The sequence below is a fragment of the Lepisosteus oculatus genome, chromosome 15 (assembly GCF_040954835.1).
Source record: "Lepisosteus oculatus isolate fLepOcu1 chromosome 15, fLepOcu1.hap2, whole genome shotgun sequence".
NCBI lineage: Eukaryota > Metazoa > Chordata > Actinopteri > Semionotiformes > Lepisosteidae > Lepisosteus > Lepisosteus oculatus.
Window position 1 is genome coordinate 27,830,602 of NC_090710.1, and position 26,587 is coordinate 27,857,188.

Consider the following 26,587-nt stretch of genomic DNA (forward strand, 5'->3'; position numbering starts at 1 on the left):
ACTTTAAGTCAACATAGTCCTTGACCTCGGTTGACCCCCATTCCCATTTATTCCATTCTATGACAGAGTTTTGAGTACCGCCTCTTGCGGTCACTCCGATGACCTAAAATGTTGTGATTATGTGTTTGAACGGGGTTATTAGGGGGCGGCATGGTGGAGCAGTGATTTGTATTCCTGCCTCGCAGTGCTGGGGCCCTGGGTTCAAGACATGCTGGTAGGCTCATTGGCATCTAGGAAAGTGGTCCCTGGTGTGAGTGTGTGTGTTTTGTATCAGCGTGTGCCCCCTGATGGACTTGTGTCCCTTCCAGGGTGTATCCTGCCTTGTGCCTGTTGAGTTGTTGAGTTGGGCCCTGGCTCCACTGCAATCTGGCCATGTCCATAAGCCCCTTTCTGTGTTAGTGTTACACATGGTTCTGTGCAGAGAAAAGTCACAGTTCCTGTAGTATTGACTCAAAATAATGAATTAACCTTTACTGGCCCTGAGGGAATTTGTCTTGCACATCAAAAGCTAATAAACATGCACATACAGGGCAATAATACAACGCAACAACAATGCCATTATACAAAACAGCCTTTGACAACACTGCTCAGCCAGAACTGAATATAATCAGTTGTACCACTTCCGAATGGTTAATAGTACCGTAAAATATATCACAGACTTAAAAAAAAAATCACCTCTTGGAAAAAATAGAGCCGTAAAAGTTGTGATACGACCGACAAACATTAGTTATAAACATTTCCGCAATTAAATTCATTTTGGGCTGAACACCTCAGAAAAAAAAAAAGAGACTTCAGTATAAACAAAAGTAATCGATCACCCGCTTTGGGCGTGTTCTTTTAAAACTATTTTTTGTTTTGTTTTGATTTTTTAATGAGGCGAAGGCGAGTACAGGATGTTTCTATAAATGTGTCAGCGCTCCCGACTGCAAAGCCTGCGCAAGCCGCGAGACTCCTGGATCACTTTGTCGCTTTGAAGTCTGGGAGACCGGGGGGGGGGCGCACTGCGGCTGCGCGGCTCTGTTTGCCACGTCCAGTTCAGCTGGAAAGATTTCCTGGTGTGAAGATCTGAAAGTTGGCCCTCGACAAACAGCAGCTACACCCGGGCGTCTGCAGACCACAGGCAAAGGTCGGGGCATCACAGGTCTTTAACAAACCCAGCTTGTACGTCCTCAGCTTTTACACGTGAAGAAAGGCAACGGGGTGTGCACCCGACGGGCGATCTCTCATTGCGTGCGGTTCATGTGAGGCGTGATGTGGCATGTTTGCCGTGTTGTCACTTTCACGCGAATTTGTAACAGCCAGCTCGGTCAAAGATTTCAAACCGTGCAATGTGCTCGCCGGTGGCTTTGAAGGTTGAGTATGGCTTCTTGCTTTGGTCCAGCTGCAAATCTGGTGTCATACGCCGCCGGTAAGAAAATGAAAGGCGTGGGACCCCTTTTTTGCAGGAAGTGGATTTGCCTTCAGGTCGCTTTTGTGAGCTGTGTGTTTCTGAGGGGGTGACTATTTGGCAGACGTGAATATCCTGTAGTGACACAGGGAAATACAGGCCTCTTGTTACCAGCTGGAGAATAGAGAGGATTTGGGGTTTTGTTTCGTTGATATGTTTTGTCCGGTTCTTGTGCATACAAATTTACTTTGTAAAAACAAACATTTTAATATCCTATACGTATTCGAATAAAGAGTGCTGCAGCTGGAGATGTGAAGTACAATCAAGACAATCTTTCTCTCTGAAACTCACCGGTGTTGTGCAACTCGCATGTAATTTATTTTTTATTCAGGTGTGTTATATAGGCGATTTTTAAACCTCATTGGCACTCTGGGGATGATCAGATTTTAAAATTGATTTATTAATGTTAGTTTTTATATAGCTATTGAAATCCCACCTTAAAAGCCGGCTAGATGCTGTATTTGAAACAAAAAAAACTTCATTCAAAAGTACTGATGGTGGCTTCTTAATAGCTTTGGAATTGTTCAGAGGGACGTCTAAATACTGTAAATGTGTTAATGTCGAAATCTTAATTTTTTAAAAGGGTTTGCAACATGTGTGTTTTAAATAGAAGGGGACAAAAACCGCATAAACAGTTATACAGTCCGTCTTTATTTGAAATGCATTTACCCAGAGATGAAATGCCCAGTGATAAATGTACTATTTATCCATTGTTCTGCATCAACCACTTTCAATCTCCATATTCTGCGTTATCATCGGGTAGCTGCTGAGTCACCAATGACAAAACAAGACGTGTAATGGTGTAAAAGGTAATAGCTATAAAACAAGTGTGATAAAAATGACTGACAGGCAGAGCTGAAGACTTATGTTGATATGGAGAGAAGATTTGAGCTTTGGTCTCTGTACCGTTACTTTTCACCTTGTGAAAACGAAGTAGTGTTGTAAAAGGCTGTGCTGCAGCAACCTGTGCTGTAACTCCCCTCTTGCAGTCTGATTTGAGCAGGTTCTGCGGTGACAAAGCTGGAAAGGCAGGATACTTGCGAGCTGTAGCCAGTTCGGCAGGTTAACTCAGGTTGAAGTTGGATTGTGAGCAGAGCAGCAGCTGTAAAGATGTCCTTAAAGTGAGTAAACAAGCCTCTGTCTGTACTGTATCTAGTTTTGTAAACTGTACATCAGCGGGATAATTTTAAAATACTAGTCCTATATTTTTCTCGGAGCTGTCACAGTAGGGTACACTCGCCACATCAGCGTCTCGAGAATGGATGGGTATGAGAGGGGATCTGTCTCATTGCTCATTTTTACTTTTCTAATAATTAAGTGGGCCACCAATTACATCAAGCCGTTGTTTAATGGATCGCACTGAGTCGGCTTCCAAAATGTGTCAGTGAGTGTGAATTTTCCACGTTTCCACAATCATGTACATGCAGTGTCTGCCGTTTTCCTACCTGAATGCTCCCAGCCTTATTTTCCACATTATTTTCCTTTGTCCTTGAATTGCGACTATTCCCGAGTTGAATTGCTCGGCACCTATCAGATTTTGAGCACCCGAATCAAGTTCCCCGGATGTTCTTTGTTCAGTTTGAAATTTCAATAAAGCTAGCGACATCATTTTGGTGCTTTTGTTTTGGAAATAGGGTGATCAGTCAAGCTAAATTAACTTCATTTTTGATGGCTCCCTTTAAACACGCTTGAAACTAATATGCAAGAAACTGGTGGAGAAGAAAGTCATTGTAAGAAGATTAAAAGTAGACAGAAGTTTTTTAAATAATCCAGACTAATCTTAGTGGACATGTCTAAAAACATAATTAAACGATAGTCACTATACAAGTCAGTGTAGAGTATAAAATACTTTAATACAGTATAAAATACCGTATGGAACACTGAAAATTGTTTAGCTGCTCACTCATTTACCTTCGAATGCTTCAGTGATAGCTGTTCAACAAGTCAATTGGCATGCTTCAAGTAGTCTCTTGTAAAGAGTTTCACATGGCTTAGCTGAAACGTCTTTTCCCATCAGTGAGAACCAACAGATAATGAGCTCTGTCTTAAACTGACAAGCCAATTCACCTTTGACACTTTCTGCCATTTGCCTGATCTTCTCTGCACGTTTCAGTGTCCACAGAGGTTTTCTTACGCAGAAGTGCCATGTAGCAAATTATGTGAAACTATTTCTTGTTTTGAGCTACAAACAGGCCATGTGTTTTGCCTTTTAACTACCTGTTAGCCTCTTCGTTGAATAGCATAGTCTTCTTCAGTAGGCAGACCAGAGGGCATATCTGTTGACAGCAGACTGCAGGGTGCTTGAGATGACCTGACTTTATTTTCTTTACGTGACTGTTGAAGATATTACCCCACTACCTGCTGTTGTTTTAAATGTTCATTTCTGCACACTTTTTTTCCCCTTATTGAAATATAGTATGCTTTAGATTCAGTTTTCTTGCTTTATCTGATGTAGACTCTGGAAATGAAAAAGTTTATTTTGATGTAGCCTTCTTGCTTTTTTTTAAAGCATCTTCATTAGGAATTTTCTCACTGTCTTGGAATCGGGAAGTATTTTTTTTACTTCTTTCTGCACAGGCAGGTCTCAAATAAGTTCTTGTTGGTTGCTGATGTATACTTGTATTGGGATATTTTTACTGCAAATGTCAGTGTACCCTTATACAATACATTCACAGAGAACATTGCATGTAAGCTGCAAGTAAGAATTTAACAGTTGGGTGCAAGATTTTATCAACAGAGGCTCCACTGTCAAAGCCTAGCACTGACTTACAATTTTAATGGATAGTTAACTTTGTTTGCTGTGTGGAATATCTGTAAATAAGCATCCTTCCCTTATTGTTTTAGGGAATTCATGAATATATGTGTATGCACGGTCCCAAATTTATATTTTTTGGCACACCGGAGAATTTGCACCCAAATCAGACCCCATCGTAAAGGCCTCTGTCTAACCAGAACTTGAAAACCTAAGATTGATAAAGATGATGATGATTTCCAAATTCACTCCAGCTGGGCTTTCAATATTAAAATTTTTTCCCCCACATATGTACTGGGGTGAACTGCACTTGATAGAATATAGATTTGTGTCTCAAATCCCATACATGAGACACCTTGGGTTAGGGCTGGGCGATATGTCATTATCACGCTAAATATTTTCATATCAGTCGATATCGATAATTATCACGATAAATGTCAAATCATGATTTCTTTCGAGTTTAAAGAAAGATTTTTTATCCTGAGTGAAAGCTGAAGAAACCAGACAGTTAATTGGTAAATTAAACAACTCTTTATTTTAAGAACAACACAAACACTTGCCAAACAGCAGAAACATTAAACAAATCTGAGGTAGAGAGTATTCAAGTCTTTTTTTTATGTCAAAATATGCATTAGTAAAATTTACAAAATAAATATCTTAATAGAAAAATTAAATACTGCAGTGTGATAAAACACACATAGCAGACGGCTCAGACAGACCGCAAAGTTTAAAGTGCTCTGTTTTATGTCTGATCGTAAAAAGCCAAAATATCTCCAAATTACCGAAGTTGAATGACCTTTTCTGTCGATGACGTCATCGTCCTTGGAGCGGGTCGTTCAACGTCAATCCTGTCAGCCACCACCGTGTGGGTAAACAACACCCCGTTAGCTGTCCGGTCTGCAACACGCACCCGCACTCACGCAGTATTTTGTGTGCATGCGCATATCATGCGCAAAGCATTAACATATATCGAACATTTATCTAACTTTTGTTAAAATTATATAGAGGAAAATTATATCGTGATAATGATCAATATCGAATTATCGCCCAGCCCTACCTTGAGTGTATGATCTCTACCGAACTTCAGTTTTTTTGGGGTGATGGTATTGCATCTGTTCGCAGTCTGGTTTAATACCGCAGCTCTTATTTTATGGTGACAGCTAGAATAAAACGTGTCCTTCCCTCCCATGGTACAAGATTTCATTTATTCTGTCATTTCCCTGCGACCGATGTAAATTACAAATCGGTTCTGTTTTTATTTGATTCCGGTGTGGTAATTGCTGGACTTTAGAACTGCACACCCCTTATTCGTGAGGGAAAACCTGACAGTAATGCCTATAGGAACGTGTTTGTAAGGTAGTGGAGTCATGAACAAAGTGGCAAACAGTTATTTATGTAATACCAACCCGCAACATTTACATCTGTATGGATGCTCAACAAAAAAGAACCTTTCAACATAAACCCAATACAAAATAACAATATAAGACAATGATTTCCTTACCCTTTTGGATAATGCAAAAATGGAAATGCAGTACATACACAGCCAGAGGACAATGCCTGCTTTCCTAAGATTAGGTTCTTCATTGCACTGGAGCCAAATTCTCAGAATTACTGGGGATACTCGACTTTGAATGTATTTGTATAAAGTGCATCCCTGATCCCCCACCTTCATTATTGGTAGGGAATGGTAAAACTTTCAGATCAAACATCATGTGGTTACGTTTACCATTTAATTAAGATTGATATGTCGTCTACGGAGTCAAGAGTTATGCAGACAAGCCTTAATAATTATTTTCTCAGTCCTATGGTAATCTTCCAAACACCAACAAAGCAAAAATCTGTTCACCCTTACTTAATTATAATAACAACTGATATGAAATACAATAAAAGTTCCACACATTATTAAATATTAGTAAAAGAGGAATAGTAAAATTGCCTGACCACCTTGGCTCTAGAGTGACTGCCTGCATCCTAAGATAAGAGGCAGCTATTGAGCTCCAATAAGCTTAACCAAATGCTCCCAAAATACCATTGTTTTACCTTTAATTTATTGATAACCCAATTGGCACACAGCAGTATTCATGGATGCTTACGTAGTCCCTTTGGATACAGACACATTGTATGCAAGTTACACCCCTTGCCCAGTATATTGAGCTAAAAGAGTAGCACAGTGTTTCTGATCTTATTCTCTACTCATTTGTGGAGATCCTCATAAACTATGGGCGATCAGTGTGAGTTGGAAGAGGATCATTACCCAAATTGTATCTTTATTCCTCAGGGAGCAAAAGGCATCTTTTTTCATATGTGGGAAGAGCCAAATATGGCTGCTTTCTAAATGCAGCTCTCTTCAAGCTTATCTACTTTTCTAGAGAAAATCATTCCTTGTTTTCTGGCATTTCTCTGGTTGTATGATGACTCATTGCATAAATTTATCTCTGCGTCACAAGTTGATTTGACGGTATGATAATACTGCTACTAAGAAGGTCATTCGGTTCTGACACCCTTTGTATGTATAGCAAAATCCTCTTTTTTTTATATTTTGGGGTGAAGGCAAGGGCTAAGAGCACATTGTAGCTTTTAGTTGTCCGGACAGAAAAACTTCATGAGGAGTAACAGCAGCAATAGATAAGTTTATGCAGCACTGAAATTGCACTGGGCTTAAAAAATAATGTTCAAGGACTAGTAGGGAGTAGATGTCTGGAGCTGTAAATAAGCTCTTTGTCCTGCGATATCTTTGCTTTACGCTTTACTGCACAAATATGTTAACTATTCCTTTTTGTGCTTGTTTTTGAAGCTGCTTGTCTATATAAATGGGAAAAGTTACAGCTGGTACTTTGAATAACCCGTTGCTCCTGTGGCAATTCCTGTATGCATACACAATAAACTTACTGCGCCTTTCTCAGTGAACCCGACAGATCATTTCTTTCCTACCAGGGTTAGAAACAATCTGCATTGAGTGCATTTCAAACTACAATGAAAGTAAAATTGTGTAAAACCTCCAATTTACATCACAAAATAGATCACATTTCCCAGTATTTGCAGCTCCATATTGCTGTCGTAGTCTGCGATTCACAATAAGGCAACAAAACTTCCAGTGATGAATTATAAACAACCAGGCTTGTGAATATGTCTCTTTTAATCCAATACCAGTATCGGTCTGGACTTTGAGACTGTTTTGCCGATAAATACTGTGTGTCATGTCTGCATGAAGATCACATTGGAACATGCCTGCAGTGAAATGTCTACTGCACAGCCTATAGTTTTTTACTTGTACATCAGTCATTACAGGGACTAGTGAGCAGGAAGGGCTGGCTTAAATCACAATTCTCACAAACTAACGCTCTCGTCTGTGGCAATAATATAATAATAATAAACTTTATTTTATATAGCGCCTTTAAAGGTGGCTTCTCAAAGCGCTTTACAGGATGACAATAACAATAAATAAGAAGACTACAACAATAAATAAGAAAATTTCACAAGACAGGACACAATTATAATTACAACAATACACCAATAACAATAGAGGAGACCGTGGAAGATGGTATTAAGAAGAGCAGAGGGGTGAAGAATGGAAGCAGTTAAGTAAAGGCTTTTCTGAAAAGGAGGGTTTTGAGTCTGGATTTGAAGGAGTTTAGAGAAGGTGACTCTCTAATATCCTTGGGCAAGGAGTTCCAGAGCTTGGGGGCATAGCAGGAGAAGGCCCTGTCGCCCATACAATGTAGACGGGCTTGGGGGACAGTAAGGAGGGCAGAATTTGAAGAGCGGAGGTTGCGAGGTGGGGAGTAGGGCGATAAAAGTTCAGACAGGTATTGAGGTGCCAAGCCATGTAAAGCCTTGTAGGTGAGCATGAGGATTTTAAAGTCTACGCGGAATTTGACCGGAAGCCAGTGCAAGGACTCCAGGATAGGAGTAATGTGAACACTTGCACTAGATCTGGTCAGGATTCTGGCTGCTGAATTTTGGACATACTGCAGCTTGTTCAGAGTAGATTTAGATACCCCAGGGAGCAGAGCATTGCAGTAGTCAATTCGAGAGAATACAAATATGTTGATCAGCTTTTCAGCCACAGTTAATGATAGCATAGGGCGTAGTCTTGCGATATTTCTAAGGTGAAAAAAAGATGTTTTGACAGTATGCTGTACATGTGGGTCGAATGTTAAGCCAGAATCGAATATAACCCCAAGGTTTTTCAATTTTGATTGGAGCTCAAGTACAGAGCCATCTACAGACAGGGTTACAGGACTGGCTTTACAAAGTTGATGGGGGGTACCAATAAGCATGACTTCAGTCTTGTCACAGTTAAGATGAAGGAAGTTTTGAGTCATCCAAATTTTTATGTCAGAGATGCAATTAGATAGAATAGAGACAGCCACATCAGTGTCGGGTTTGGTATGGATGTATATTTGAGTATCGTCAGCGTAAAAATGAAAGCTGAGGCCATGTGATCTTAAAAGCTGACCAAGTGGGAACATGTAAATGCTGAAGAGCAAGGGGCCCAGTATTGAGCCCTGAGGGACACCAGACTTGACAAGACCAATTTCAAAACTGTACCCATTGAGAGAGACAAAGTGACAGCGATCAGTGAGGTAAGACTTAAACCATTTGAGGGCAGTGTCAGAGACTCCAAACACAGTCTCGAGACGAGAAAGCAAGATGTTATGGTCAACAGTGTCAAAGGCAGCACTGAGATCAAGAAGGATGATTCTACATATGACCAGTGGTTTGCAACAACATGGCGACCATGCAGGACTTTCACAAAGTTCACGATTTTTTGCTTTATTTAGAATTTGCTAAATTTTGCAATAAGGTCAATGAATTAATTTTGTTACCGAGATTTCATAACCGGTCTAAAAAATTGGGACTGCAGTTCCCCTGTAATAATATTGTGGTTTACTTCCGCCATCTGTAGGCATAATGATATAAGGGAGTTTTGCTGAAGATTTCCCTGTCACTTCAACCTGCCTGCAAGTATACAAGGTGTTTCTTCCCTAATAGAAATCTGCTATTGATTGCAAGACATATGTAGAATTTGAAGTTGGCAGGTGGATCAAAGTTTTTATTGAACTTGATTCACAGTCTGTAAAATAAGAAGCTGCTATTTCTTTGAACTGTAAAGTTAGTAAGTGGACATTTCCTTTCTGCATGTGCCTCAAAGATAATAAGGCTAGGTTAAGGCCTTTTGATTGCATTGTTTTCTCATTAACATGTACAGTTTCTGTATGTATAACTGCGAACTATAGTAGAATGATCCATTTGGTCTGCTTTTGTCTTTTAAATGAATCAAATTAAACAGGTTTCATGCGTTATATCTGTCATTGGGAGATTCAGTCCTTAGAAAAACACAAAAGAAAGTGAGACATTTAATCTGATGTACACGTAAAGAGGTGGGATAACGAATGGTTAGAAACACTTGTTTTTGTTGGAAAGTAAGTGTAAAAAATACAGAAAATGTTTTTGGAAAATGAAAGGGAAAATATCTGGTGTTTTAAACTGAACTAAATGTTGCAGCAGATTCTACCATCTAGAAACGAAGTCAACCCTTCGTTTCTTTACTTTGTCCACACACATCTTTGAGCGAGGGGATTGTATGTACTGTATGGGTCTCTGCCAGTCACACCTTTCAGTGCAAGGAGGGATACTCATTTTTGTAGGTGTCTGAAGATAACAATACCACTATCCATCTCCATCGGGGTTTGAAATTGAATTACTTATTACTGCTGTGCTGATGTGCTTCTTACTGCAGACTGCCGGACAGGACTTGCGTTTCTAGGACATCGTGCTGACGGAAGAGTAGGCCGTGACACAAAAGATGTGTGCCTGCGTAATCGCCGCCCTCATTTTCTCCACCTGCACAGCAGCTGGAAAAGAAGAAGGGAAGCCTCGCTGCTTTGCCTACCCTTTGCAATCCCATGAATATCCCAAAATTTTTTTTGAGCAAACATAGGGAAACTGGTTTAGCGACGGTGCTATCCAAATGCAATGCTAGCGGCAGGTGCGAGAACGATCCTCCTCTCTGTGCTTTCGTGGCTCACCCGGCGTGTGTCCGTGTGTGTTCTCCAGGAGAGCAGGCAGGCTGAAGAGGGGAGCACCATGAACGGCCAGCTGGACCTGAGTGGGAAGCTGATCATCAAAGCTCAGCTGGGGGATGACATCCGCCGCATCCCCATCCACAACGAGGACATCACCTACGATGAGCTGGTGCTCATGATGCAGAGGGTCTTCAGGGGCAAGCTGCAGAGCAGTGACGAGGTCACCATCAAATACAAGGACGAAGGTACTGCTGACGTTTCTGAGCCGTTGACCACTGGTCACATGTTGAGCTCCTGTTAACTTCCAGGAAGAGGCAGGCAATTTCATTTCGTTTCCTTAGGTGCCACATGCATACTTTTCGTATGCCCGTTGTATATAAAAGCCAATCACCTGTGTAACAACTAAAACCGTCAATTCAATAATAATGATGTTGTACACCTTTGTTCTTGGTATCCAGTTGTGTTGTACAAAAAGTAACGTTAGCTGACTCGCGAATGTTAAATCTGTTCTCTTTGCTTACAGTAGCTGGGTGGTGGTTTGTAAGAGTTTAAATGGCATGTTTGTGTCCTGCTGCATGCGAGGCTCTGGGGTAGAAATCTCCAGGACCCAATCGGGGTGCAGGGGGAGGGGAAAGCCAAGCAGAGGGAAATGTTATTCGATCCACCTGGTCTTGTATTTCCAATAGGAATGAGCAGCATTGACAACCGGTTGACCGAATAAATCGCACTGTGTCTGGGGAGGCAAAGTAAGGCCTCGCGTGTTGACCTGAAAAGCGTGATGACAATAACGGGAGGGTTATTAATGAAGACGCTGCTTTTAAAAACAAGGCTGTCCGTAAAACAAAGCAGCGACCAAGTGCTAAGTGTTGGTGCAAAAACACCTGTATCTGAGTTTTTTAAAATCTCACCCAGTGTTTGCACAAGAGATATCTTTGATCTCAGTACTCCCAGAACTGCAAAACCGGTTAGTTTGTTCCTGGTAAATTAAGACTTCATATGTAACCTTACTCACAATACATTAAACCTTTTAATCTGTGGTTCACGGTCCATTGACACTACTGCAAAAACTGTGCTTGACTCCACAAGGATTGCACTGCGCTTCTTTAATTTTCTGTCTTTATACCTCATGTTTCCTTGCAGACGATGATCTAATCACCATTTTCGACAGTTCTGACCTCTCCTTTGCCATCCAGTGCAGCAGAATACTGAAGCTCACTCTGTTCGGTAAGCAAGAACTAGGACATTTACATAATGAGATATCTGATTTTGCCACTGGAGGGACCCATAACTCCACTGCAAACAGAGTACTTGAAAGCTTTTTTTTTTGTTAAAGAAATGGTAAATTCCTTTATGTAGAAGTCACTGAATGTCCATACTTTTACACATTTACACATTGGATATTTCATATTTACATAGGAGTTATTAAAATGTTTTACACATGACTTTTTAATATACTCTTTTAATATATGTGCCACTTCTTAACAAGTTTTTCTTGAACTTTTCAGCTAACTGCCTAAACTATGGTTGCAATGCCTTGTGCAAAATTACTTTTAGAGGAACCTTTCCGAATGCATGAAATTAAGGAAAAGTAAATGTTGTGAAATGACTGTGAATCATGCAGTGCTGTATATACAGGCAGTAGTTTACACTGTTCCTTTAATGGCAGGTGGTTTTCAGAGTTCTTTAACAACAGAACCCAATGGCTCATCATTTGCCTTTGAAGTCCCTTCCTTTTGTCTTTGAAATGCTACAGAAATGGCTTCTGCAGTATTAGCCTTCCAGTCACTTAGAGTAAGGATGAAAAGACTTTGCTTCAATAGATTTGGTGTCTGTCGTCTGTATTAATCACCGGAAATTACTGGGAGGGAAGACAGTAACTGCATCTCCACCCCCCTACCTCACCGCTACACACGCTGTTTAAATCTGTATGCTCAAACAGAAACCATATTCTGCCAACAAGCTAGAGCTGTCTTTCCACTGCAGGCCCTGTGCTTGATGGAAACAAATATCTTGCTTAAAGCGTCAATTCAACAGAGACAGCTTTTGTTTTTCAGTAGCATCTGTGTGCCATTTGTGTTCTTGCATTTTTGGTCTGACTGTAGAATAGTGCAAATAAATAGCTGTTATTGCAGTGAAGGCGTGGCATTTCATTTGGAGCAATATGTGCAGTTGTTAGTATTTTAATTCCTTGATTGAAACATTTGTTCCAGGTAAATAAACCAGTTTTTCAGATGATAGTTTAGAGATAAAATAAGAAGTAAGTAAGATAAAATGTTCGGATCTAGACAAAAAGATTATTTCGTATTGACTAAAACTACAGTACTTTCACGATCTTTATAGTTTTCATCTTTCGGAAAGCAGTTTTGTTCCGCTATCCGAACCTGTACTGTAGGGTTGATTTTTTTTTTCCATTGCAACATTTTTCCCAGTTATCTTGAAAGCGAAACTAGTAAGTTTTGTTAATAGAGCCCTGAAGTTTGCCAGGTAATCAAGAAATCATTATACCTTAACCTAAAGTTGCTGAATGTTATAGCCCATTATTCACAGCTTATGACTGGCTATGAACGGTGCCACAAAAGCTGAATCTAGCACTTCCACAGTAGTGTCCATTATTAAGATGTTTTAGGAATGAGGGTGCAATTCTATCTTCGCAACACAGGCTGAGACACCTGTAAATCGCAGTCGTAACAGTTGGAGATCTACAACACTAACTGGCATCTTAAGCATACAAAGTATTGAAAACTGAAATTCAGTATCTCCATCATCAATTCGGTGTCATTTTGCTTGAAATGAGCCTCTTCTGAAGGCGAACCATAAAAGAATCATCTCAAATTTGCCAGACTACACCGGGGTCATAATTTGAATCATATATCATGGTCAGATTAAATGAAAATCGATCTTGATCAAATGCATGATCAGCGTTTTGTTTGGCATAAAAAAGGTTGAAACTTATGTTGAGATAACATGCCTACTTAGGAGGTTGATGGTTTTGGGGTTGTTTTGCATCAACAGGCCCCGGAACATCTGCTATGATAGGGGGAGTCTTAAACTCCAACGTTTAGCAGGACATGTTGGCCAAACACCTAGTTTCTACAGCCGAGAAGCTCAGGTTTCACCGAAATTGGACATTCCAGCATGACAGTGATGTAAAGCATACTTCCAAATTGACAAAGAAGTGGTTAACTGCACATCCAAAAAATGTTCTGAGCTGTTTGTCTCAATCTTCAAAATTCAGTCTAATCAAACATTTGTGGTTTGAAGACAAAGAGCATGAAGGATCTGGAGCAATTTTGCTTGGATTAATGTTCAGAAATCTCCCTCAGATTTACCCAAACCACATAGAACACTGCTGGAGGAATCTTTTCAATCTTTTGCCTGCCAGAGAAGGATTTACAGAATGCCAACTATAGGACTGTGACCCTCATGTTTTCTGGAATTAAATTAATTCTGACAAATATGACTGCTCTGTCTTTGGCTTTGATTTAAGTCTGCTACTAAGATTAAGCTATAACAATTTTAGGAAAACAGAATACAACATGTTGTTTTTTTCGTATTTCGTCAGAGATATAGATAATTCTGCAGGGCAGTACATATCCTGATATTTAGTTTGCCTTTTTTGTTGTTTCTCCTCATTGTCTAGAAGATGAAATGATGTGACACCAATGTGTCTTTTTCATAAGCAGCTTTTCCAGGATATTCCACTTAAGAAAACTTTCAACCATTAATTTCTGTCATTTTATTCAAATGCGTTTTGATTTAGAAAAGCATGTCCAGAAAGCATTTGTTTGGTAGAAAAAGTTAATAAACTGCTTCACATATATAAAAAGCAAAATGTGTATTTGTTCTGGTGTATGTATAGTATGCACTGTACATTAAAATGGCAACATATGTGCACTGACTGCTTGGATGTAATGTTTTGGGAATTAATTTGTTAAATTAATTTAATACTGCTAAGCAGGATATATCCTTAAATTATAAGCACTCAGGGGAGGTAGGCTTTACAGACATACCAGCTTTTGCTTGAAGTGTTTTAATGTTTAATGTGTGCATCATGGAACAATTAAAATAATTCCAGTTCTTATTAGTAAGGTTTAATTTCTGATTTTTAGCAACTTGAGTCAAATGATTCATTACTATTTTTCTAAATCTGTTGAAGAAGTTTGTGACTCAGTTGCTGCCAAATCTTGGTATAGGCTTAAGCATACATCAGGAGTGTAGGTTTGTCTTTGGTTTGCTGAGCAGCCTCATTAACAGACCCCATCAGATATGTTCACATTTTTGTCTGTACGTTTTTGACTATTCAGGAATTTACATATTACGTATTGGGCTTTTGGAATATCCCTGTGGAATATTGCCTCTGTCTGGGAAACCTTTTTCTTCTTATACTTTCTTTCAAGAATAGTACAGTTGATACAGTAATAATAATAATAATAATAATAATAATAATTGCTTACACTTATATAGCGCTTTTCTGGACACTCCACTCAAAGCGCTTTACAGGTAATGGGGACTCCCCTCCACCACCACCAATGTGCAGCCCCACCTGGATGATGCGACGGCAGCCATAGTGCGCCAGAACGCTCCCCACACACCAGCTATCAGTGGGGAGGAGAGCAGAGTAATGTAGCCAATTCATAGAGGGGGATTATTAGGAGGCCATGATTAGTAAGGGCCATTGGGAAATTTGGCCAGGACACCGGGGTACACCCCTACTCTTTTCGAGAAGAGCCCTGGGATTTTTAATGACTACAGAGAGTCAGGACCTCAGTTTTACGTCTCATCCGAAGGACGGCACCTGTTTACAGTATAGTGTCCCCATCACTATACTGGGGCATTAGGACCCACATGGACCGCAGGGTGAGCGCCCCCTGCTGGCCCCACTAACACCTCTTCCAGCAGCAACCTTAGTTTTTCCCAGGAGGTCTCCCATCCAGGTACTGACCAGGCTCACACCTGCTGAGCTACAGTGGGTTGCCAGTTGTGAGTTGCAGGGTGATATGGCTGTTATGCAAGTACATCAGCTTGCATAACCATGGTACTTTTTTTTTTAAAGCTTGGGTTTTTCTTGTACAGCGTACAAATAATTGATCAAATACCTTTATTCAATTCTGCTCTCTTAGCCTTATAAGTAATTATAGTTTTTTTTCCCCCCACTTCCGTGTCAAGACAGGAGGGAGAAGCGCTGGTTTGGTGCGCTCAAGTATCACCCACTTACAGTATATCGGGAAAATGTTCAACTGCAGTAAAAGTGCATTTCTCAGGTGTGATTTTTCCCTCTCATCCCTTGTCTCAGTGTTGTGTGAAAGTTCTGGTTTTCAGGTAAGGAACACATTACATTACAGTGAGTGTGAGCCAGGTAATGGCCATATCCTCATAGTGAAGGGATCTATCCTGCTTTATTATGATTGTTAACATTCTCGTAGCGCAGGAAACTTTATTAGTATTATTGTGGCAAAGCGATTGCTGCTCCAGCTGTTCGCCGTCTGACGTCACTAGCATTTTTCAGAGAAAACCTTTTTTTTCCAAGCCCTCCCGTGCAGCTGAGAAACGGGGGACAGCGCTCACCAAAAGAATCTTTGATTTATCTTTGCCTTCGGCAATTGCAGAGCTTCTAGAAGTTAGGACCATAACAGTGCAAAACCAAAATAATTGAGTAAAGAGATTGAGGTCACTCCTATAGCAACCCTCTAGAGCTTTCTGCGGACTGTGATGAATCTGTTCAGATTTTTGTTGAAATAGCTTCATGACATCATACAGCAGTCCTTGAAGAATGCTGCAACAAATGCAGCTATATAAAGCAAACCTCATTAAAAGCAGAGTGGAATCAACATATTCGTACAACTGTTAATACAGACCCCAAACTTTTAACGAGCACCATTTTTGTCAACAATTTGAAAGCATAGGATTAACGTTCTTCTATTGCTGCCATAAATTTCTCAAGTCTTATTTTTTTCCTCTTAGTATGCTCTCAGTACTGCACTTAGGGGAATGTCATCTCCCTATTGCAGTAAGCTTTTAGGCTCTGCTGCTTCATAGTTTTGTCTTTCTGTAGGTTTGCAGACCACGATTGCTTTACAGTCGGGGGCCATCATAAATAAAAAATAAGAATTTTAGTAAACAGGTTCTGTTTACTACAATTTGTACTAGTTAAAATCTCGCACCTCATGTAAGCTGCCACATTACACCCCTACTCTTTTCGAGAAACGCCCTGGGATTTTTAATGACCACAGAGAGTCAGAACCTCGGTTTTACATCTCATCCGACGGACGGCACCTTCTTGCAGTATACTGTCCCCGTCACTATACTGGGGCATTAGGACCCACAAAGGCCGCATGGTGAGCGCCCCCTGCTGGCCCACTAACACCTCTTCCAGCAGCAACCTTAGTTTTTCCCAGGTGGTCTCCCATCCAGGTACTGGCCAGGCTCACACCTGCTGAGCTTCAGTGGGTTGCCCGTTATCAGTTGCAGAGTGATATGGCTGCTGGCCATAAGTGTAATTGTTGCACAAATCAAGATGGCCGCTTCTCTGATCCTTTGTTGCTGATATATGACCTTTACAGAAAAGTACTACTGTTCAAAACTTCCAGCTTGATAATATTACTTTATTTTGTGTCAGTGTGACTTAGAAGTCTTTGAAATTTCTTGCATTTTTCTAGTTTCTCCTACTGACACTAATGAAACAATTTTCCCTGCAGTTTTGTTTAGTTTTGTCAAATACTAGAACTAATTACAATGTGGGAGTCTGAGATAATGGAAACTCGGAACAAATCAAAGTCACTTGCATTTCCTTGCATGGCGTGGCATCAGCATGAAGCTGTTTTAAAATTTATTCCATGATGTCTGATAGGGAAACAATTTTCTAATCAGTGGATTACATCAGCCTGTTTATTTTGGAGGAATGGGATGATCGATTAGGTTGAAAGACTGCCTACTGGAATCGGTGTCTATAGCCACTTTGTTTTAGCTCATGTCATTTAGGAGAAAGCAGATGTTTTTTTTCACTGATATGTGCCTATTTTCAGTTTTATTACTCACTTTTAACAACAAACTCCTACTTATTCCCCGACAACACAATCATCTTTCCTGGAGTTTCAGGAGTTCCTGAAAACTTTTTCAACAATGGAATTTACCCATTTGCCTGAAAGACGAGATCAGTTCTGGTAATGCATTGCATTCTCATCACTTGTATGTAATAATTAAATTGTCTGGGAAAAACAATTAAAAAAGCCTTATATTCACAAAGCTATTAATTATTTTTGTTTTTCTATTCAGATTGTGTTCAAGTGGTTTCTGTTAAATGCTCTAACAGAAGGTACAGTGAGTTGTGTAGGACTGATCAGCAACAATTTTATAATGTTATGCAATAAAAAATAACATAAAGGGACCTGCCTATTTAATGAAATAAAGATATTGATCAGGTGCGTTTTTGGCCCTTGTAAGCATGCCTCTTAAGAGATTTCTGTTGGCAGGCACCCACCAAAATCAGTGTTTTGTGTCCAGATTCAAGTACAGATGAAAAATACATATGCTGGAGATTCTTGAATGGATTCTGTATTTGGATGTTTTCTTGGTTTTAAAAGAAGTGTTTCCCAATAAACTCATCGAGCCCAAGCATCTGGAAACTATAATCAGTTAGCAAGAATAAGCAGCAGTGTGACACAAATCACCGCCTCTGCTGCTTTTAAATTATTTTATATTTTTAGAAAACAAAATTAATGTGCGTTGCAATCTTAATGACCTCGGTCATTAGATACGGTCAAGTCCTTACTGAGTGAAGCTCTGGGAATAAACCCCTGGACACCTCATCATCTCAGGTTGAGCTCTGGTTTAAGCGATGTATTCACTTCAGTAATGTAACATCTTAAAGTTCAAGAAAATGCCTATAAGTAATAGTCAGTTGCAGTACAGATCTTGATTAAACCATTAGTTGTTAAAGACATCGCATGATACACGAGCAGCACAAGTATTGGACAAACTATGCTTCTAAATTCTCAGTTTTGCAATGTAGATGAACCCCTGTGACACATCAGCCTTTAAACTGAGTGGAGAGACATTCAGTGGAAGAATGTGGAACATGAAGTGTTGTAGTGCTTCTTCTCTGGGAGTTCTGTAAGACACTGGGTAATCGATTTCACATGCTGAGGATTCTGTTCTGTGTCGCTGTCATTAGTTTTTGGCTCTGGAACTCGGCTTATCCATATCAATATCATAGCCAGATGTTTCTGTTAAAAAAAGAATGTATCTCCCTCTTTGTCCATAAATTTATCCAAATTCATCCTCCAATGCATGGAGAAGTATATATGAGTGGTCTTCATTTATTTTTGTGTGTAATTATTGTATTGCTAATATGTAAAATCAAGGGTTATGAATTAATTTATTCTCAGTCATGCAAAACTTTATAACCGTTTTGTTTTCACTAAAACCAAGCATAAAAATGTAGCATAAAATGTGGAAATGTGTTAAATCCAGCAAATATGAAGTTGAATGTCTTGGTTGTTTTACAGTTTTCTTCTGTTGTTTTGGTGAAAGAAAAACAAAATTTTAAAAGACAAAATGTAGACTTTAACTGGTGCGACCCTAGCTTTAACTGTTATGGTTTTTTAGTTATCGTGGAATAAGATAAATATTGCCAGTTGTGGTTTTACTGAAACATTCTCAAAACTTTTACTGTGTTTACAAGAAAGTTGGCTAATTTTGAAGCGCAGCTGAGTGGGAAGTAATTCTCTGTTTAAGAGAAGGCCCGAAGGATATTCCTATACCTTTCTTTCTGTTCATGGTTTAGGCTGTATATGATATTACACATTAATATAATTCAAACTTGTTGGTCTGTAATTACTTGGTTCCGTTTTCATTTCATGGGTGGGCCACTACTTTAGTAATTCTTGAGCTGCTGCTGGAAGAATTCATGAACACCTGAGTGAGGTACTCATTTACTGTGTCAGCCATTTCGTTTCATTTAGTCTCCATTGTAGTATTCTACTGTAAAAGTAGGCCTGCTTTCTTGTGAAGCCAAGAAGGCTAATTTACATGTATTTGCTGCAGTTTCTACCCTCTTGCTTAGTTGCAACTGGGGATAATCTCACCCCTCGGTAATTTAATCTTGTTCAGTAACTCCAGTAACTTAAGAACATAAGAGGATGCCACTGAGAGCAAGCATGCAGCTCGTCCAGCACATTTGATTGCTGGTAGCTGAGACATTTCTCGAAGGAAGCAAGGGTATCAGCATCTACACTACAGTATGGTTGGGTCGCGTTTCCCGGCTGCCCTGTTTTGAAAACATTTCATAAGTCGCATCTCTTTTTGGTTATGGTTTTGAGAAGTGAGTTCTTTGGTTACATGGATAAATGAATGAAAGGATCCTTTAATCATTCCTAATGATTCCCTCCCGAGATAATTGATTTAAAAAAAAGAAAAAGATATGCAGCCGTACGTTTCTCCCTTTTTCTCCCTGTGGCTTGTGAGCTTCGAGATTGTCTGCTTTGCATTACTTCACCCTGTCTACAGTCCTTTTGGTTTGCTTTGATGCAACAATCTCTCCTTTTTCCTCTAGCCGGGTGATGTCATTTCCTTCACTGTCATGAATTTGCTTTATCAGTTGCCGCCATGCTATCCACGCTGGTATCGGGGAAAAGAGCTGTAAAGAAAGTTCTGAAAAAAGTATGCTCCAAAACCCCTTCGCCCACATACTGTTTTGAGCAAAAAGCCCAGCATGTGGCTAGTAACCTCACGTGGGAGAGCGTGTTCAAGGCATGTGTGGCTGTAATGTGATTTTGTTTTTTGGTCTGCTTTGGTTGACGATTAATGGTACACCGTGCCACAGCAACAACATCAAAAACATGATAAAACACTGGAATTAGTCTCTGTATCATAATCAATACCCTGCTAACGATCCTGAATATCTGTCAAATGTGAAACGGGGGAACGTTTTTGGTTTTTACAGTCATGAGATGGAGTTCCAGAAGCATATAGCTCATCTGGTTTGAGTGGTTCTCCAGCCGCCAGAACCTTTAATGGTACTTAAGTCCTCTGACAGTGAAGGAGAGGGTGACAGACAGCAAAACAGTCTTGTCAGTCGCGTGGATAAGGGTTTTGTTTTCCTCTGTTGAGGAATTCAAGTTTATGGTTTCAGCAGAGGGCTGTTTGAGAACATGAAACAGATCCCAGCAGGCTGTCATGTACAATGATGCATCTAATGTACATCCAAGTCAATTTTTTTAAAAGTCTTTTATGTGTTGCTAGTTGAGAATTGATTCCCCTGTACTGTAAATTACCCTCCAAGATTTTGTATATTTAAAAATGGACCATAGTCCATTTATTCCATGCGATATTTGTCCAGTAATTGTTGGATTTTGTACAGTATGCCACTGTTGGAGACGATTTTTTGACAAATGATTTTTGATTTTGCAAAAAAGTGAATCTGGTGTTCCAAATTTTTGAATTTTATAAATTCCGAGTATACGCAATATAATTACAAACCGCAAATGAGTTGGGTGTGAAAATATGCAAACCTGTCATTTTATCTGTTTTTTGTTTATAAACACTCATTTAGAAGTCATTTTTAAAACTCAAACAGTGTTTGTTAACGATTATATTACAAAACGGGGATTGTGAGAGCTTACAAAACAAATTAACTAAAGGGATATTGGAAGAAAATATCTTCTTACCAGTTAAACTAGAAGTTGCAGGCCTAAATGGCCTTAATAAAGATTAACAGAAAATACTTTAATTTCCAAGGTTAGATTACCTGCCCCCCTTTGCACTGTTGTTACATCAACAGATATAACATCAGTTTCAAAGAGTTCATCTTTATAAGTCATGACAACTAAATGAATCATCATGCAGCATTTGCGAAAATGCCTAGTGTACATTTTGTGTAGACTGTTAACTCTTTCATAAGTCACCTTTTATTCAAGAACCTTATTAACTTACAACCACAAAGCATATGCTTGATGCTTGTCTGTTCCTAATAGTTGTGTTTTATCTTCAGGTTTAACTACTGTGCATTCGAAAACCAAATTATTCTGACAGCATTAGGTGCAGTATAGTGTAAAGCAGTTCTGCAAATTGTGTTGAACCGTGTACTATATATGTCATTACAATGTGATTTTGGCCACGTGTGGGGAAAACAATGGCCGTGCTTATTACACAGGCTGTGTTTTATTCCATGGGGGACATAACAAGGAGTTTTATGATGCCAACTCTAACAGTAACAGTGTATATAAATGGTCAAGCACCTCTCCCTCTACAGAAAGAGTGACACTTTCCTCGCTGCTGGTGGGCGCAGAGCCATACCTGTAATCCAGAAGGCACTGGGCAGAATCTGTTCAAGTTCACGGCATACAGACTGATCATGGGCCTTGTGTTGTCTGAGAATGGTACAGCCTGAAGGTAGTTTCTGTGATAGGGTTAGTTGGCAATACCAAAATGAGTTGTAAACATATGACAGGAAATCATGGCATGTAATGGCTGAATATTTGCAGTTTCTTTTCACCACTTTGTGTTCTTACACGTGGTTGGTGTTTTAAAGGCTACTGAACGCTGACGTAAAGCTTGAAATATTAATAATAAATGTGCCTTTTTCATAAGAAGAACATACATCTTGTGCATTTTGTTATATTTATCTCACTTTGGAACAGAGTTTTTAGTAGTTAAAACACAATATAAACACAATGTCTATGTCTAGAGAAGGAAAATTGGGACATATAGATCTGGAATTGTTAAAGCTTTTATAGATATAACTAATGATTAGTTTTCCCTGCAAGGAGAACCGATCAACGAAAACACAGGTGATAATGAACGTTACATTGGGGAAATACTTTACACTGACCACCAAGTCAGAGACAGTTTATCCTCTTTCACTGTGCATTATGTTGGGGTAAACCTGTAACTAATGGTGTTTGAATTACAAATCATAATGGGGAATAAAGCTACACATTGAAGTATTTTGAAGCCTCTCAAGCTTATCGTAGCTTTCCAAGCTAGTTACTATATGAGGTCAGCATGCTTTTCGCACAGGATAAAGTGCTACATCAAGTAGGTTTGCTTGACAGTGTTTTATATGTCCCTAAATAGTTCAAGATTTTCATTTGATGAATTAGTTTCCATCCAGGCTGGGATTTTGTGGAAGAATGGAAGAAATTAGGAGCTGTGGGAATGACAGCTGGTGTACATAGTGTGGTTCCTGTGGGATTTTCAGTTTCAACCTACACGGAGTACTGCTGGCTCTTGGTCATCTGTTTAGCTTGTGGTCGTTACGGGTTGAGCTTTGTGCCTAGTCCTGGAAAGTTGGCAGCAGACGGTTTATGACACCGTGAGTTCCGCAACTGTAATGCGTTCTTTTGATTAAACTAACATTCGTAGTGATTTCCTTAAAGACCCATTAATAGGTGAATTTATGCATTTAAAACTAAACTGGTAAGCTCAGTTTCCTTTTCTCCCTTGGCATTATTGTCTTTTGCTAGGTATTTCAGAGTCAATTAAAAAAAAATACTGGTGGTGTAAGATGGGCAGCAATAACGTCTTCCATATTCACATGTTCTGTGATACTATAGATTTTCTGAGAGCTCTGCTTACAGTACTTGTTAATAAGGATTTAGTATAAAATGATTGCTGGTAGTTTCTAGTTTTCTACCAGGATTACTTCCGTGGGTATAATTAAAACATATTCAGTCATTTTTGCTTGAATTGATACGCTGCTTTTCATCCTGCTTTTCATGCTTTTCATCCTAAGGAAGCATTTTATACTGTATATATCAGCCATCAGGGAAGTTGCATCACCACATCTGAATTAAGGGGGAATCTTCGGAAAAGCAGACTGTACAAACTGCAATGGAAATCTAAAAGTAAATTGATTTTTAAAATGTAGAGAGCTTTAGGAAAATATATAACAAAGTACGGACTGTTTAGGTTCCTTTAGAAGACAATGTACCAAAACAATATATGCTGTCTGGGTCGTTAGATTAGCCGAAAGTAACTGATAAGCTTTGAAAAACAAATCTACTGGTGCTTCTTCTTATGTTTTTATGATTTGATCTGTTTTGTCTTAGGGAAAGGGGAAGTGTTAGAAGGGACAAAGTGCTGAGCTTTCTCTTACAGCGCAACATCTTATAAAAACCCTGTACTGCTTGTAACGAATGGAGTCTCTGATGCACTTTGCAGAGTGGCAACAGGGCTCCCAATATTGCAATATTGAAATATTGAAATAAAGACCTTACTCAGGTGAGAACTCTCTCTCGGGGCTTCCTTGATAGGTTTATTTCCATGAAAAAAACCCAGAGATTAATTGATGGAATGTATAATAAACAAGCAACCAGAACCTCTGTTTCATCCTAAGGATGGCACCACTGCAGGCTGAGCCAGTCACCAGCCTGTAGCATGGTTTGGGAATTCTCTTCCAAAAGGAAGAGCTTCACCCACTGGCCTACTTGCACTGCTTACAGCAGTGTGGTGCTTTTCCTTCGGGATACCCCAACCTGGTTCCGGTCAGGCCAGACCTTGTTTAGCATCTGAGGTCTGACAGCGTCTGGCAGCAAGATGGTAGTGCTGCAGCGTTTTAGTAGCATTCTCTGGGCTACAGTGGCTGTTCACTTAACCTAAGGTATTTAATAGACTTGAAAGCATGTTATGCTTGAAAAGAAAGTACTTTACTATAAGATACAGTTTTCAAGTCTTAAAGAAAGTAGAAGCATGTACAAAGTAAATATTTTTGTGAGTTGTGACGGTGGTGTTTACCATTGTTTTGCCACTTGCGTGCAGCAGAGTCTTTCTGAAGTGTAGGCACATCATGTGCCCGTGTGAGCATCTCATTACATCATATGACCAATATTTCTACTCTGTGGTACAGTTCTGTAGTGAAACTGGGTTGATGGATCATCCAAGAGTGCTGTAAGCTGAGATGTAAAGAATGAACTTCATGGATTGCCTGTAACATATGTCAAATCTACCATTTCAAACAAAAGTGCAGCAGTTTTGGCAGTACAGTTGGACATTTCACAGATCAGCTAGTTTGGGGAATTGGTTCTGTTGCTGTTCAATGTACGGTAAGAATGAAGTTGTGAATATATATGTTTAGTTCATTTTTTTTTTTAGGTTCCCTCTCCAAAAGAATGTGCTCTGACATTCCTGTACCCTCCAGGAAAATTGAGTCAGTGAATTAATTAGGCTCCAAACAGTTTAACAAACTTTTCCAATAACATTTTTGTGTTTTCACATCCTGTTACAGTATGGTATTGCTGCAGTTTACATTTCTGTGGCAGAGTAGATTCCCGGTCTTGAATGTCTTCCTAGATTACAAATGAATATAATTTTGCAGACTTCACACACACAGTCACAGCATAATTGCAAACGTTTGGGAACATCCAGATGAGAAGTTGTTTTGATCAACTAACCTTTGAGCTCTGTGTCTTGTCAGCTTCAAAATTCAGTAGCTGTTCTGTGCTATAAACCTGTTTTCTCTGGTCTTTTTAAGCACACAGTCATCCTTTGAATTTAGCCTTTTAATACTCCCATGTGTTGGAGACCTCCAGGGGCAATTTCTGCCTGGAATTATGTCCCCTTAAAAAATTTGTAATACCTTTAAAAGTATATCCAGTAATGGCCTGGTTCAGGTCTTGAATTGATACTGTACAACAGAAGATGTACCTCAGAAAAAGATAAGAGTAAGCAGGCAGTTTTTATTTCATGTAACATAAAACTAAAACAATGGTTAAATATGATATTTATGTGCAATATTTTGTCATTTGTATCTGATATGGTTCTGTCTTCCTGTAGAATAAAATTTTAAACCATGTATATATAATTGTACAGTAAACCCTCACATTAACAAACTTTAAACAGACATTAGATTAAATGGGCAAAATTCCCTGAATTCTTCTACTCAGCAAATCTTATTGTGACACTTATTACTGCCCATTGTCAGCCTGGTTCTTGAAGTATGGGTTGTAGTTTGAGACTGCTCACCGGATACCGTCCATCAGGAGGGTGAAGGAGAGAAGATTATTATACTTGGTCTTGATTATCTTTGTTTTGGACAGCGCTGCCTTAAACTTCAGAAGCGCATAGTTAGAAACAAAGGAAATTCTCCGTTTACTAATCCCCAGAAAAAACTGTCCCTTGATCTGTTTTGCTGCTCAATGTCTTTTTTCATATTTTTTTGTCTGCATATTAACTTTTTTGAAAATCACAACCCTGATAGCATTAGTGTTCCATCACATCAGTTTTTTCCATAATATTTAATTGCTATAAATTCCTGTTGACTTCATATGCAAATGTGTTCAGACGGGGGAAAAAAGTTTTTTTGTTTCTGGTGTTCTCTACAGACTTAGAAAATGTTGTTCAATTAGAATTTTAGTTTTGGTTTAAATATATACAGGTATAAACTTATTTAGAACATAAATTGATTGATTACGTTGCGTATCTAGTCTAGCCACTTCTTGAAGGCTCTTAAGTAAATGGCTTCAACAGACTGGCTTGGCAGCTAGTTTCAGAAAAACAAAGTCCCTTCTGTTCTCAGTCCTAAATGCATTTCTTAACTTTCACTTCCATTTGTTTAATAAACTTGGTCAGTAAAACACATCAACAGAATCAAGTGGGCATAAACACGTCATGCCAAATGCATTACTGAAGTACACAGGCTTTAAACTTAAAGAAATGTTACAAGTGCAGTGTGAGTTTTGGAAAGAAACTCTGCAGGCATCTCTGGACACATACGGACAGATTTTACAGGGATGTCAAAACTTTAGAAAGAAAAATGTCACAGGTGATTTAATAGTGTGCACTTGTAATATTACAGGCAGGCACCCTCTTGGTAAAAGAGTGTTCTGTATTTTTATAATCATTTTGCATGTTTGTTTTCGTGAAGATGTATTGCTCTTTGGGACCTTCCAGTAGAAAGCATGAGACAATTCTCCAGTTAACACTTTTCTTAGAGAATTCAGTTTTACACTAAACTTTGATTTTTGCATGTATCTTTAATGAACACAATTCACATTACGCAAATGTAATATAGAAAATGTGCTAACCATTTTATCGACACAAGCATTTCTTTTATACTTGCCATTCACATTTGTATTTAATTGATTTGGGTAGCTGTAGTACTCATTTGCAACAACACTAGCAGGTACATCACAGAGTTAAGTATAACATTTCTTGTTCTTTGTGGATCATCAGCTGACCATTGGCCTGTTAGCAGTCCTAGATATCAAGCACCATTGGATATATGTCTCAAATTGTACATATTTGTTTTAATTGAGGAGCACTGACTTTTAAAATGTGCAAAGTGAAAGCACAAATTCTGGGAACTAATTGGTTAAATGAGAAGAACAACAAATATATTTATTCCTTAAATAATAGAAAAAGAGT

The 26,587-nt window shown here is 39.1% G+C and overlaps 1 protein-coding gene across 4 annotated transcripts in view; it reads left to right on the plus strand.

The window, feature by feature from the left end:
• Positions 1-976: 976 nt before the first annotated feature.
• Positions 977-26,587, plus strand: part of tfg (trafficking from ER to golgi regulator) — a 63,857-nt gene continuing 38,246 nt past the window's right edge. Inside the window, exons 1-3 of one of the 4 annotated variants that reach the window (XM_069178865.1) lie at positions 977-1,161; positions 10,260-10,473; positions 11,369-11,452. In XM_069178865.1, the coding sequence (XP_069034966.1) occupies positions 10,290-10,473; positions 11,369-11,452 (268 nt within the window). In that variant the 5' untranslated portion in view covers positions 977-1,161; positions 10,260-10,289. Of the gene's footprint in view, positions 1,162-2,454; positions 2,569-10,259; positions 10,474-11,368; positions 11,453-26,587 lie in introns of those variants that run through there. The other 3 variants (XM_069178866.1, XM_069178864.1, XM_069178867.1) reach the window with 3 other exon arrangements.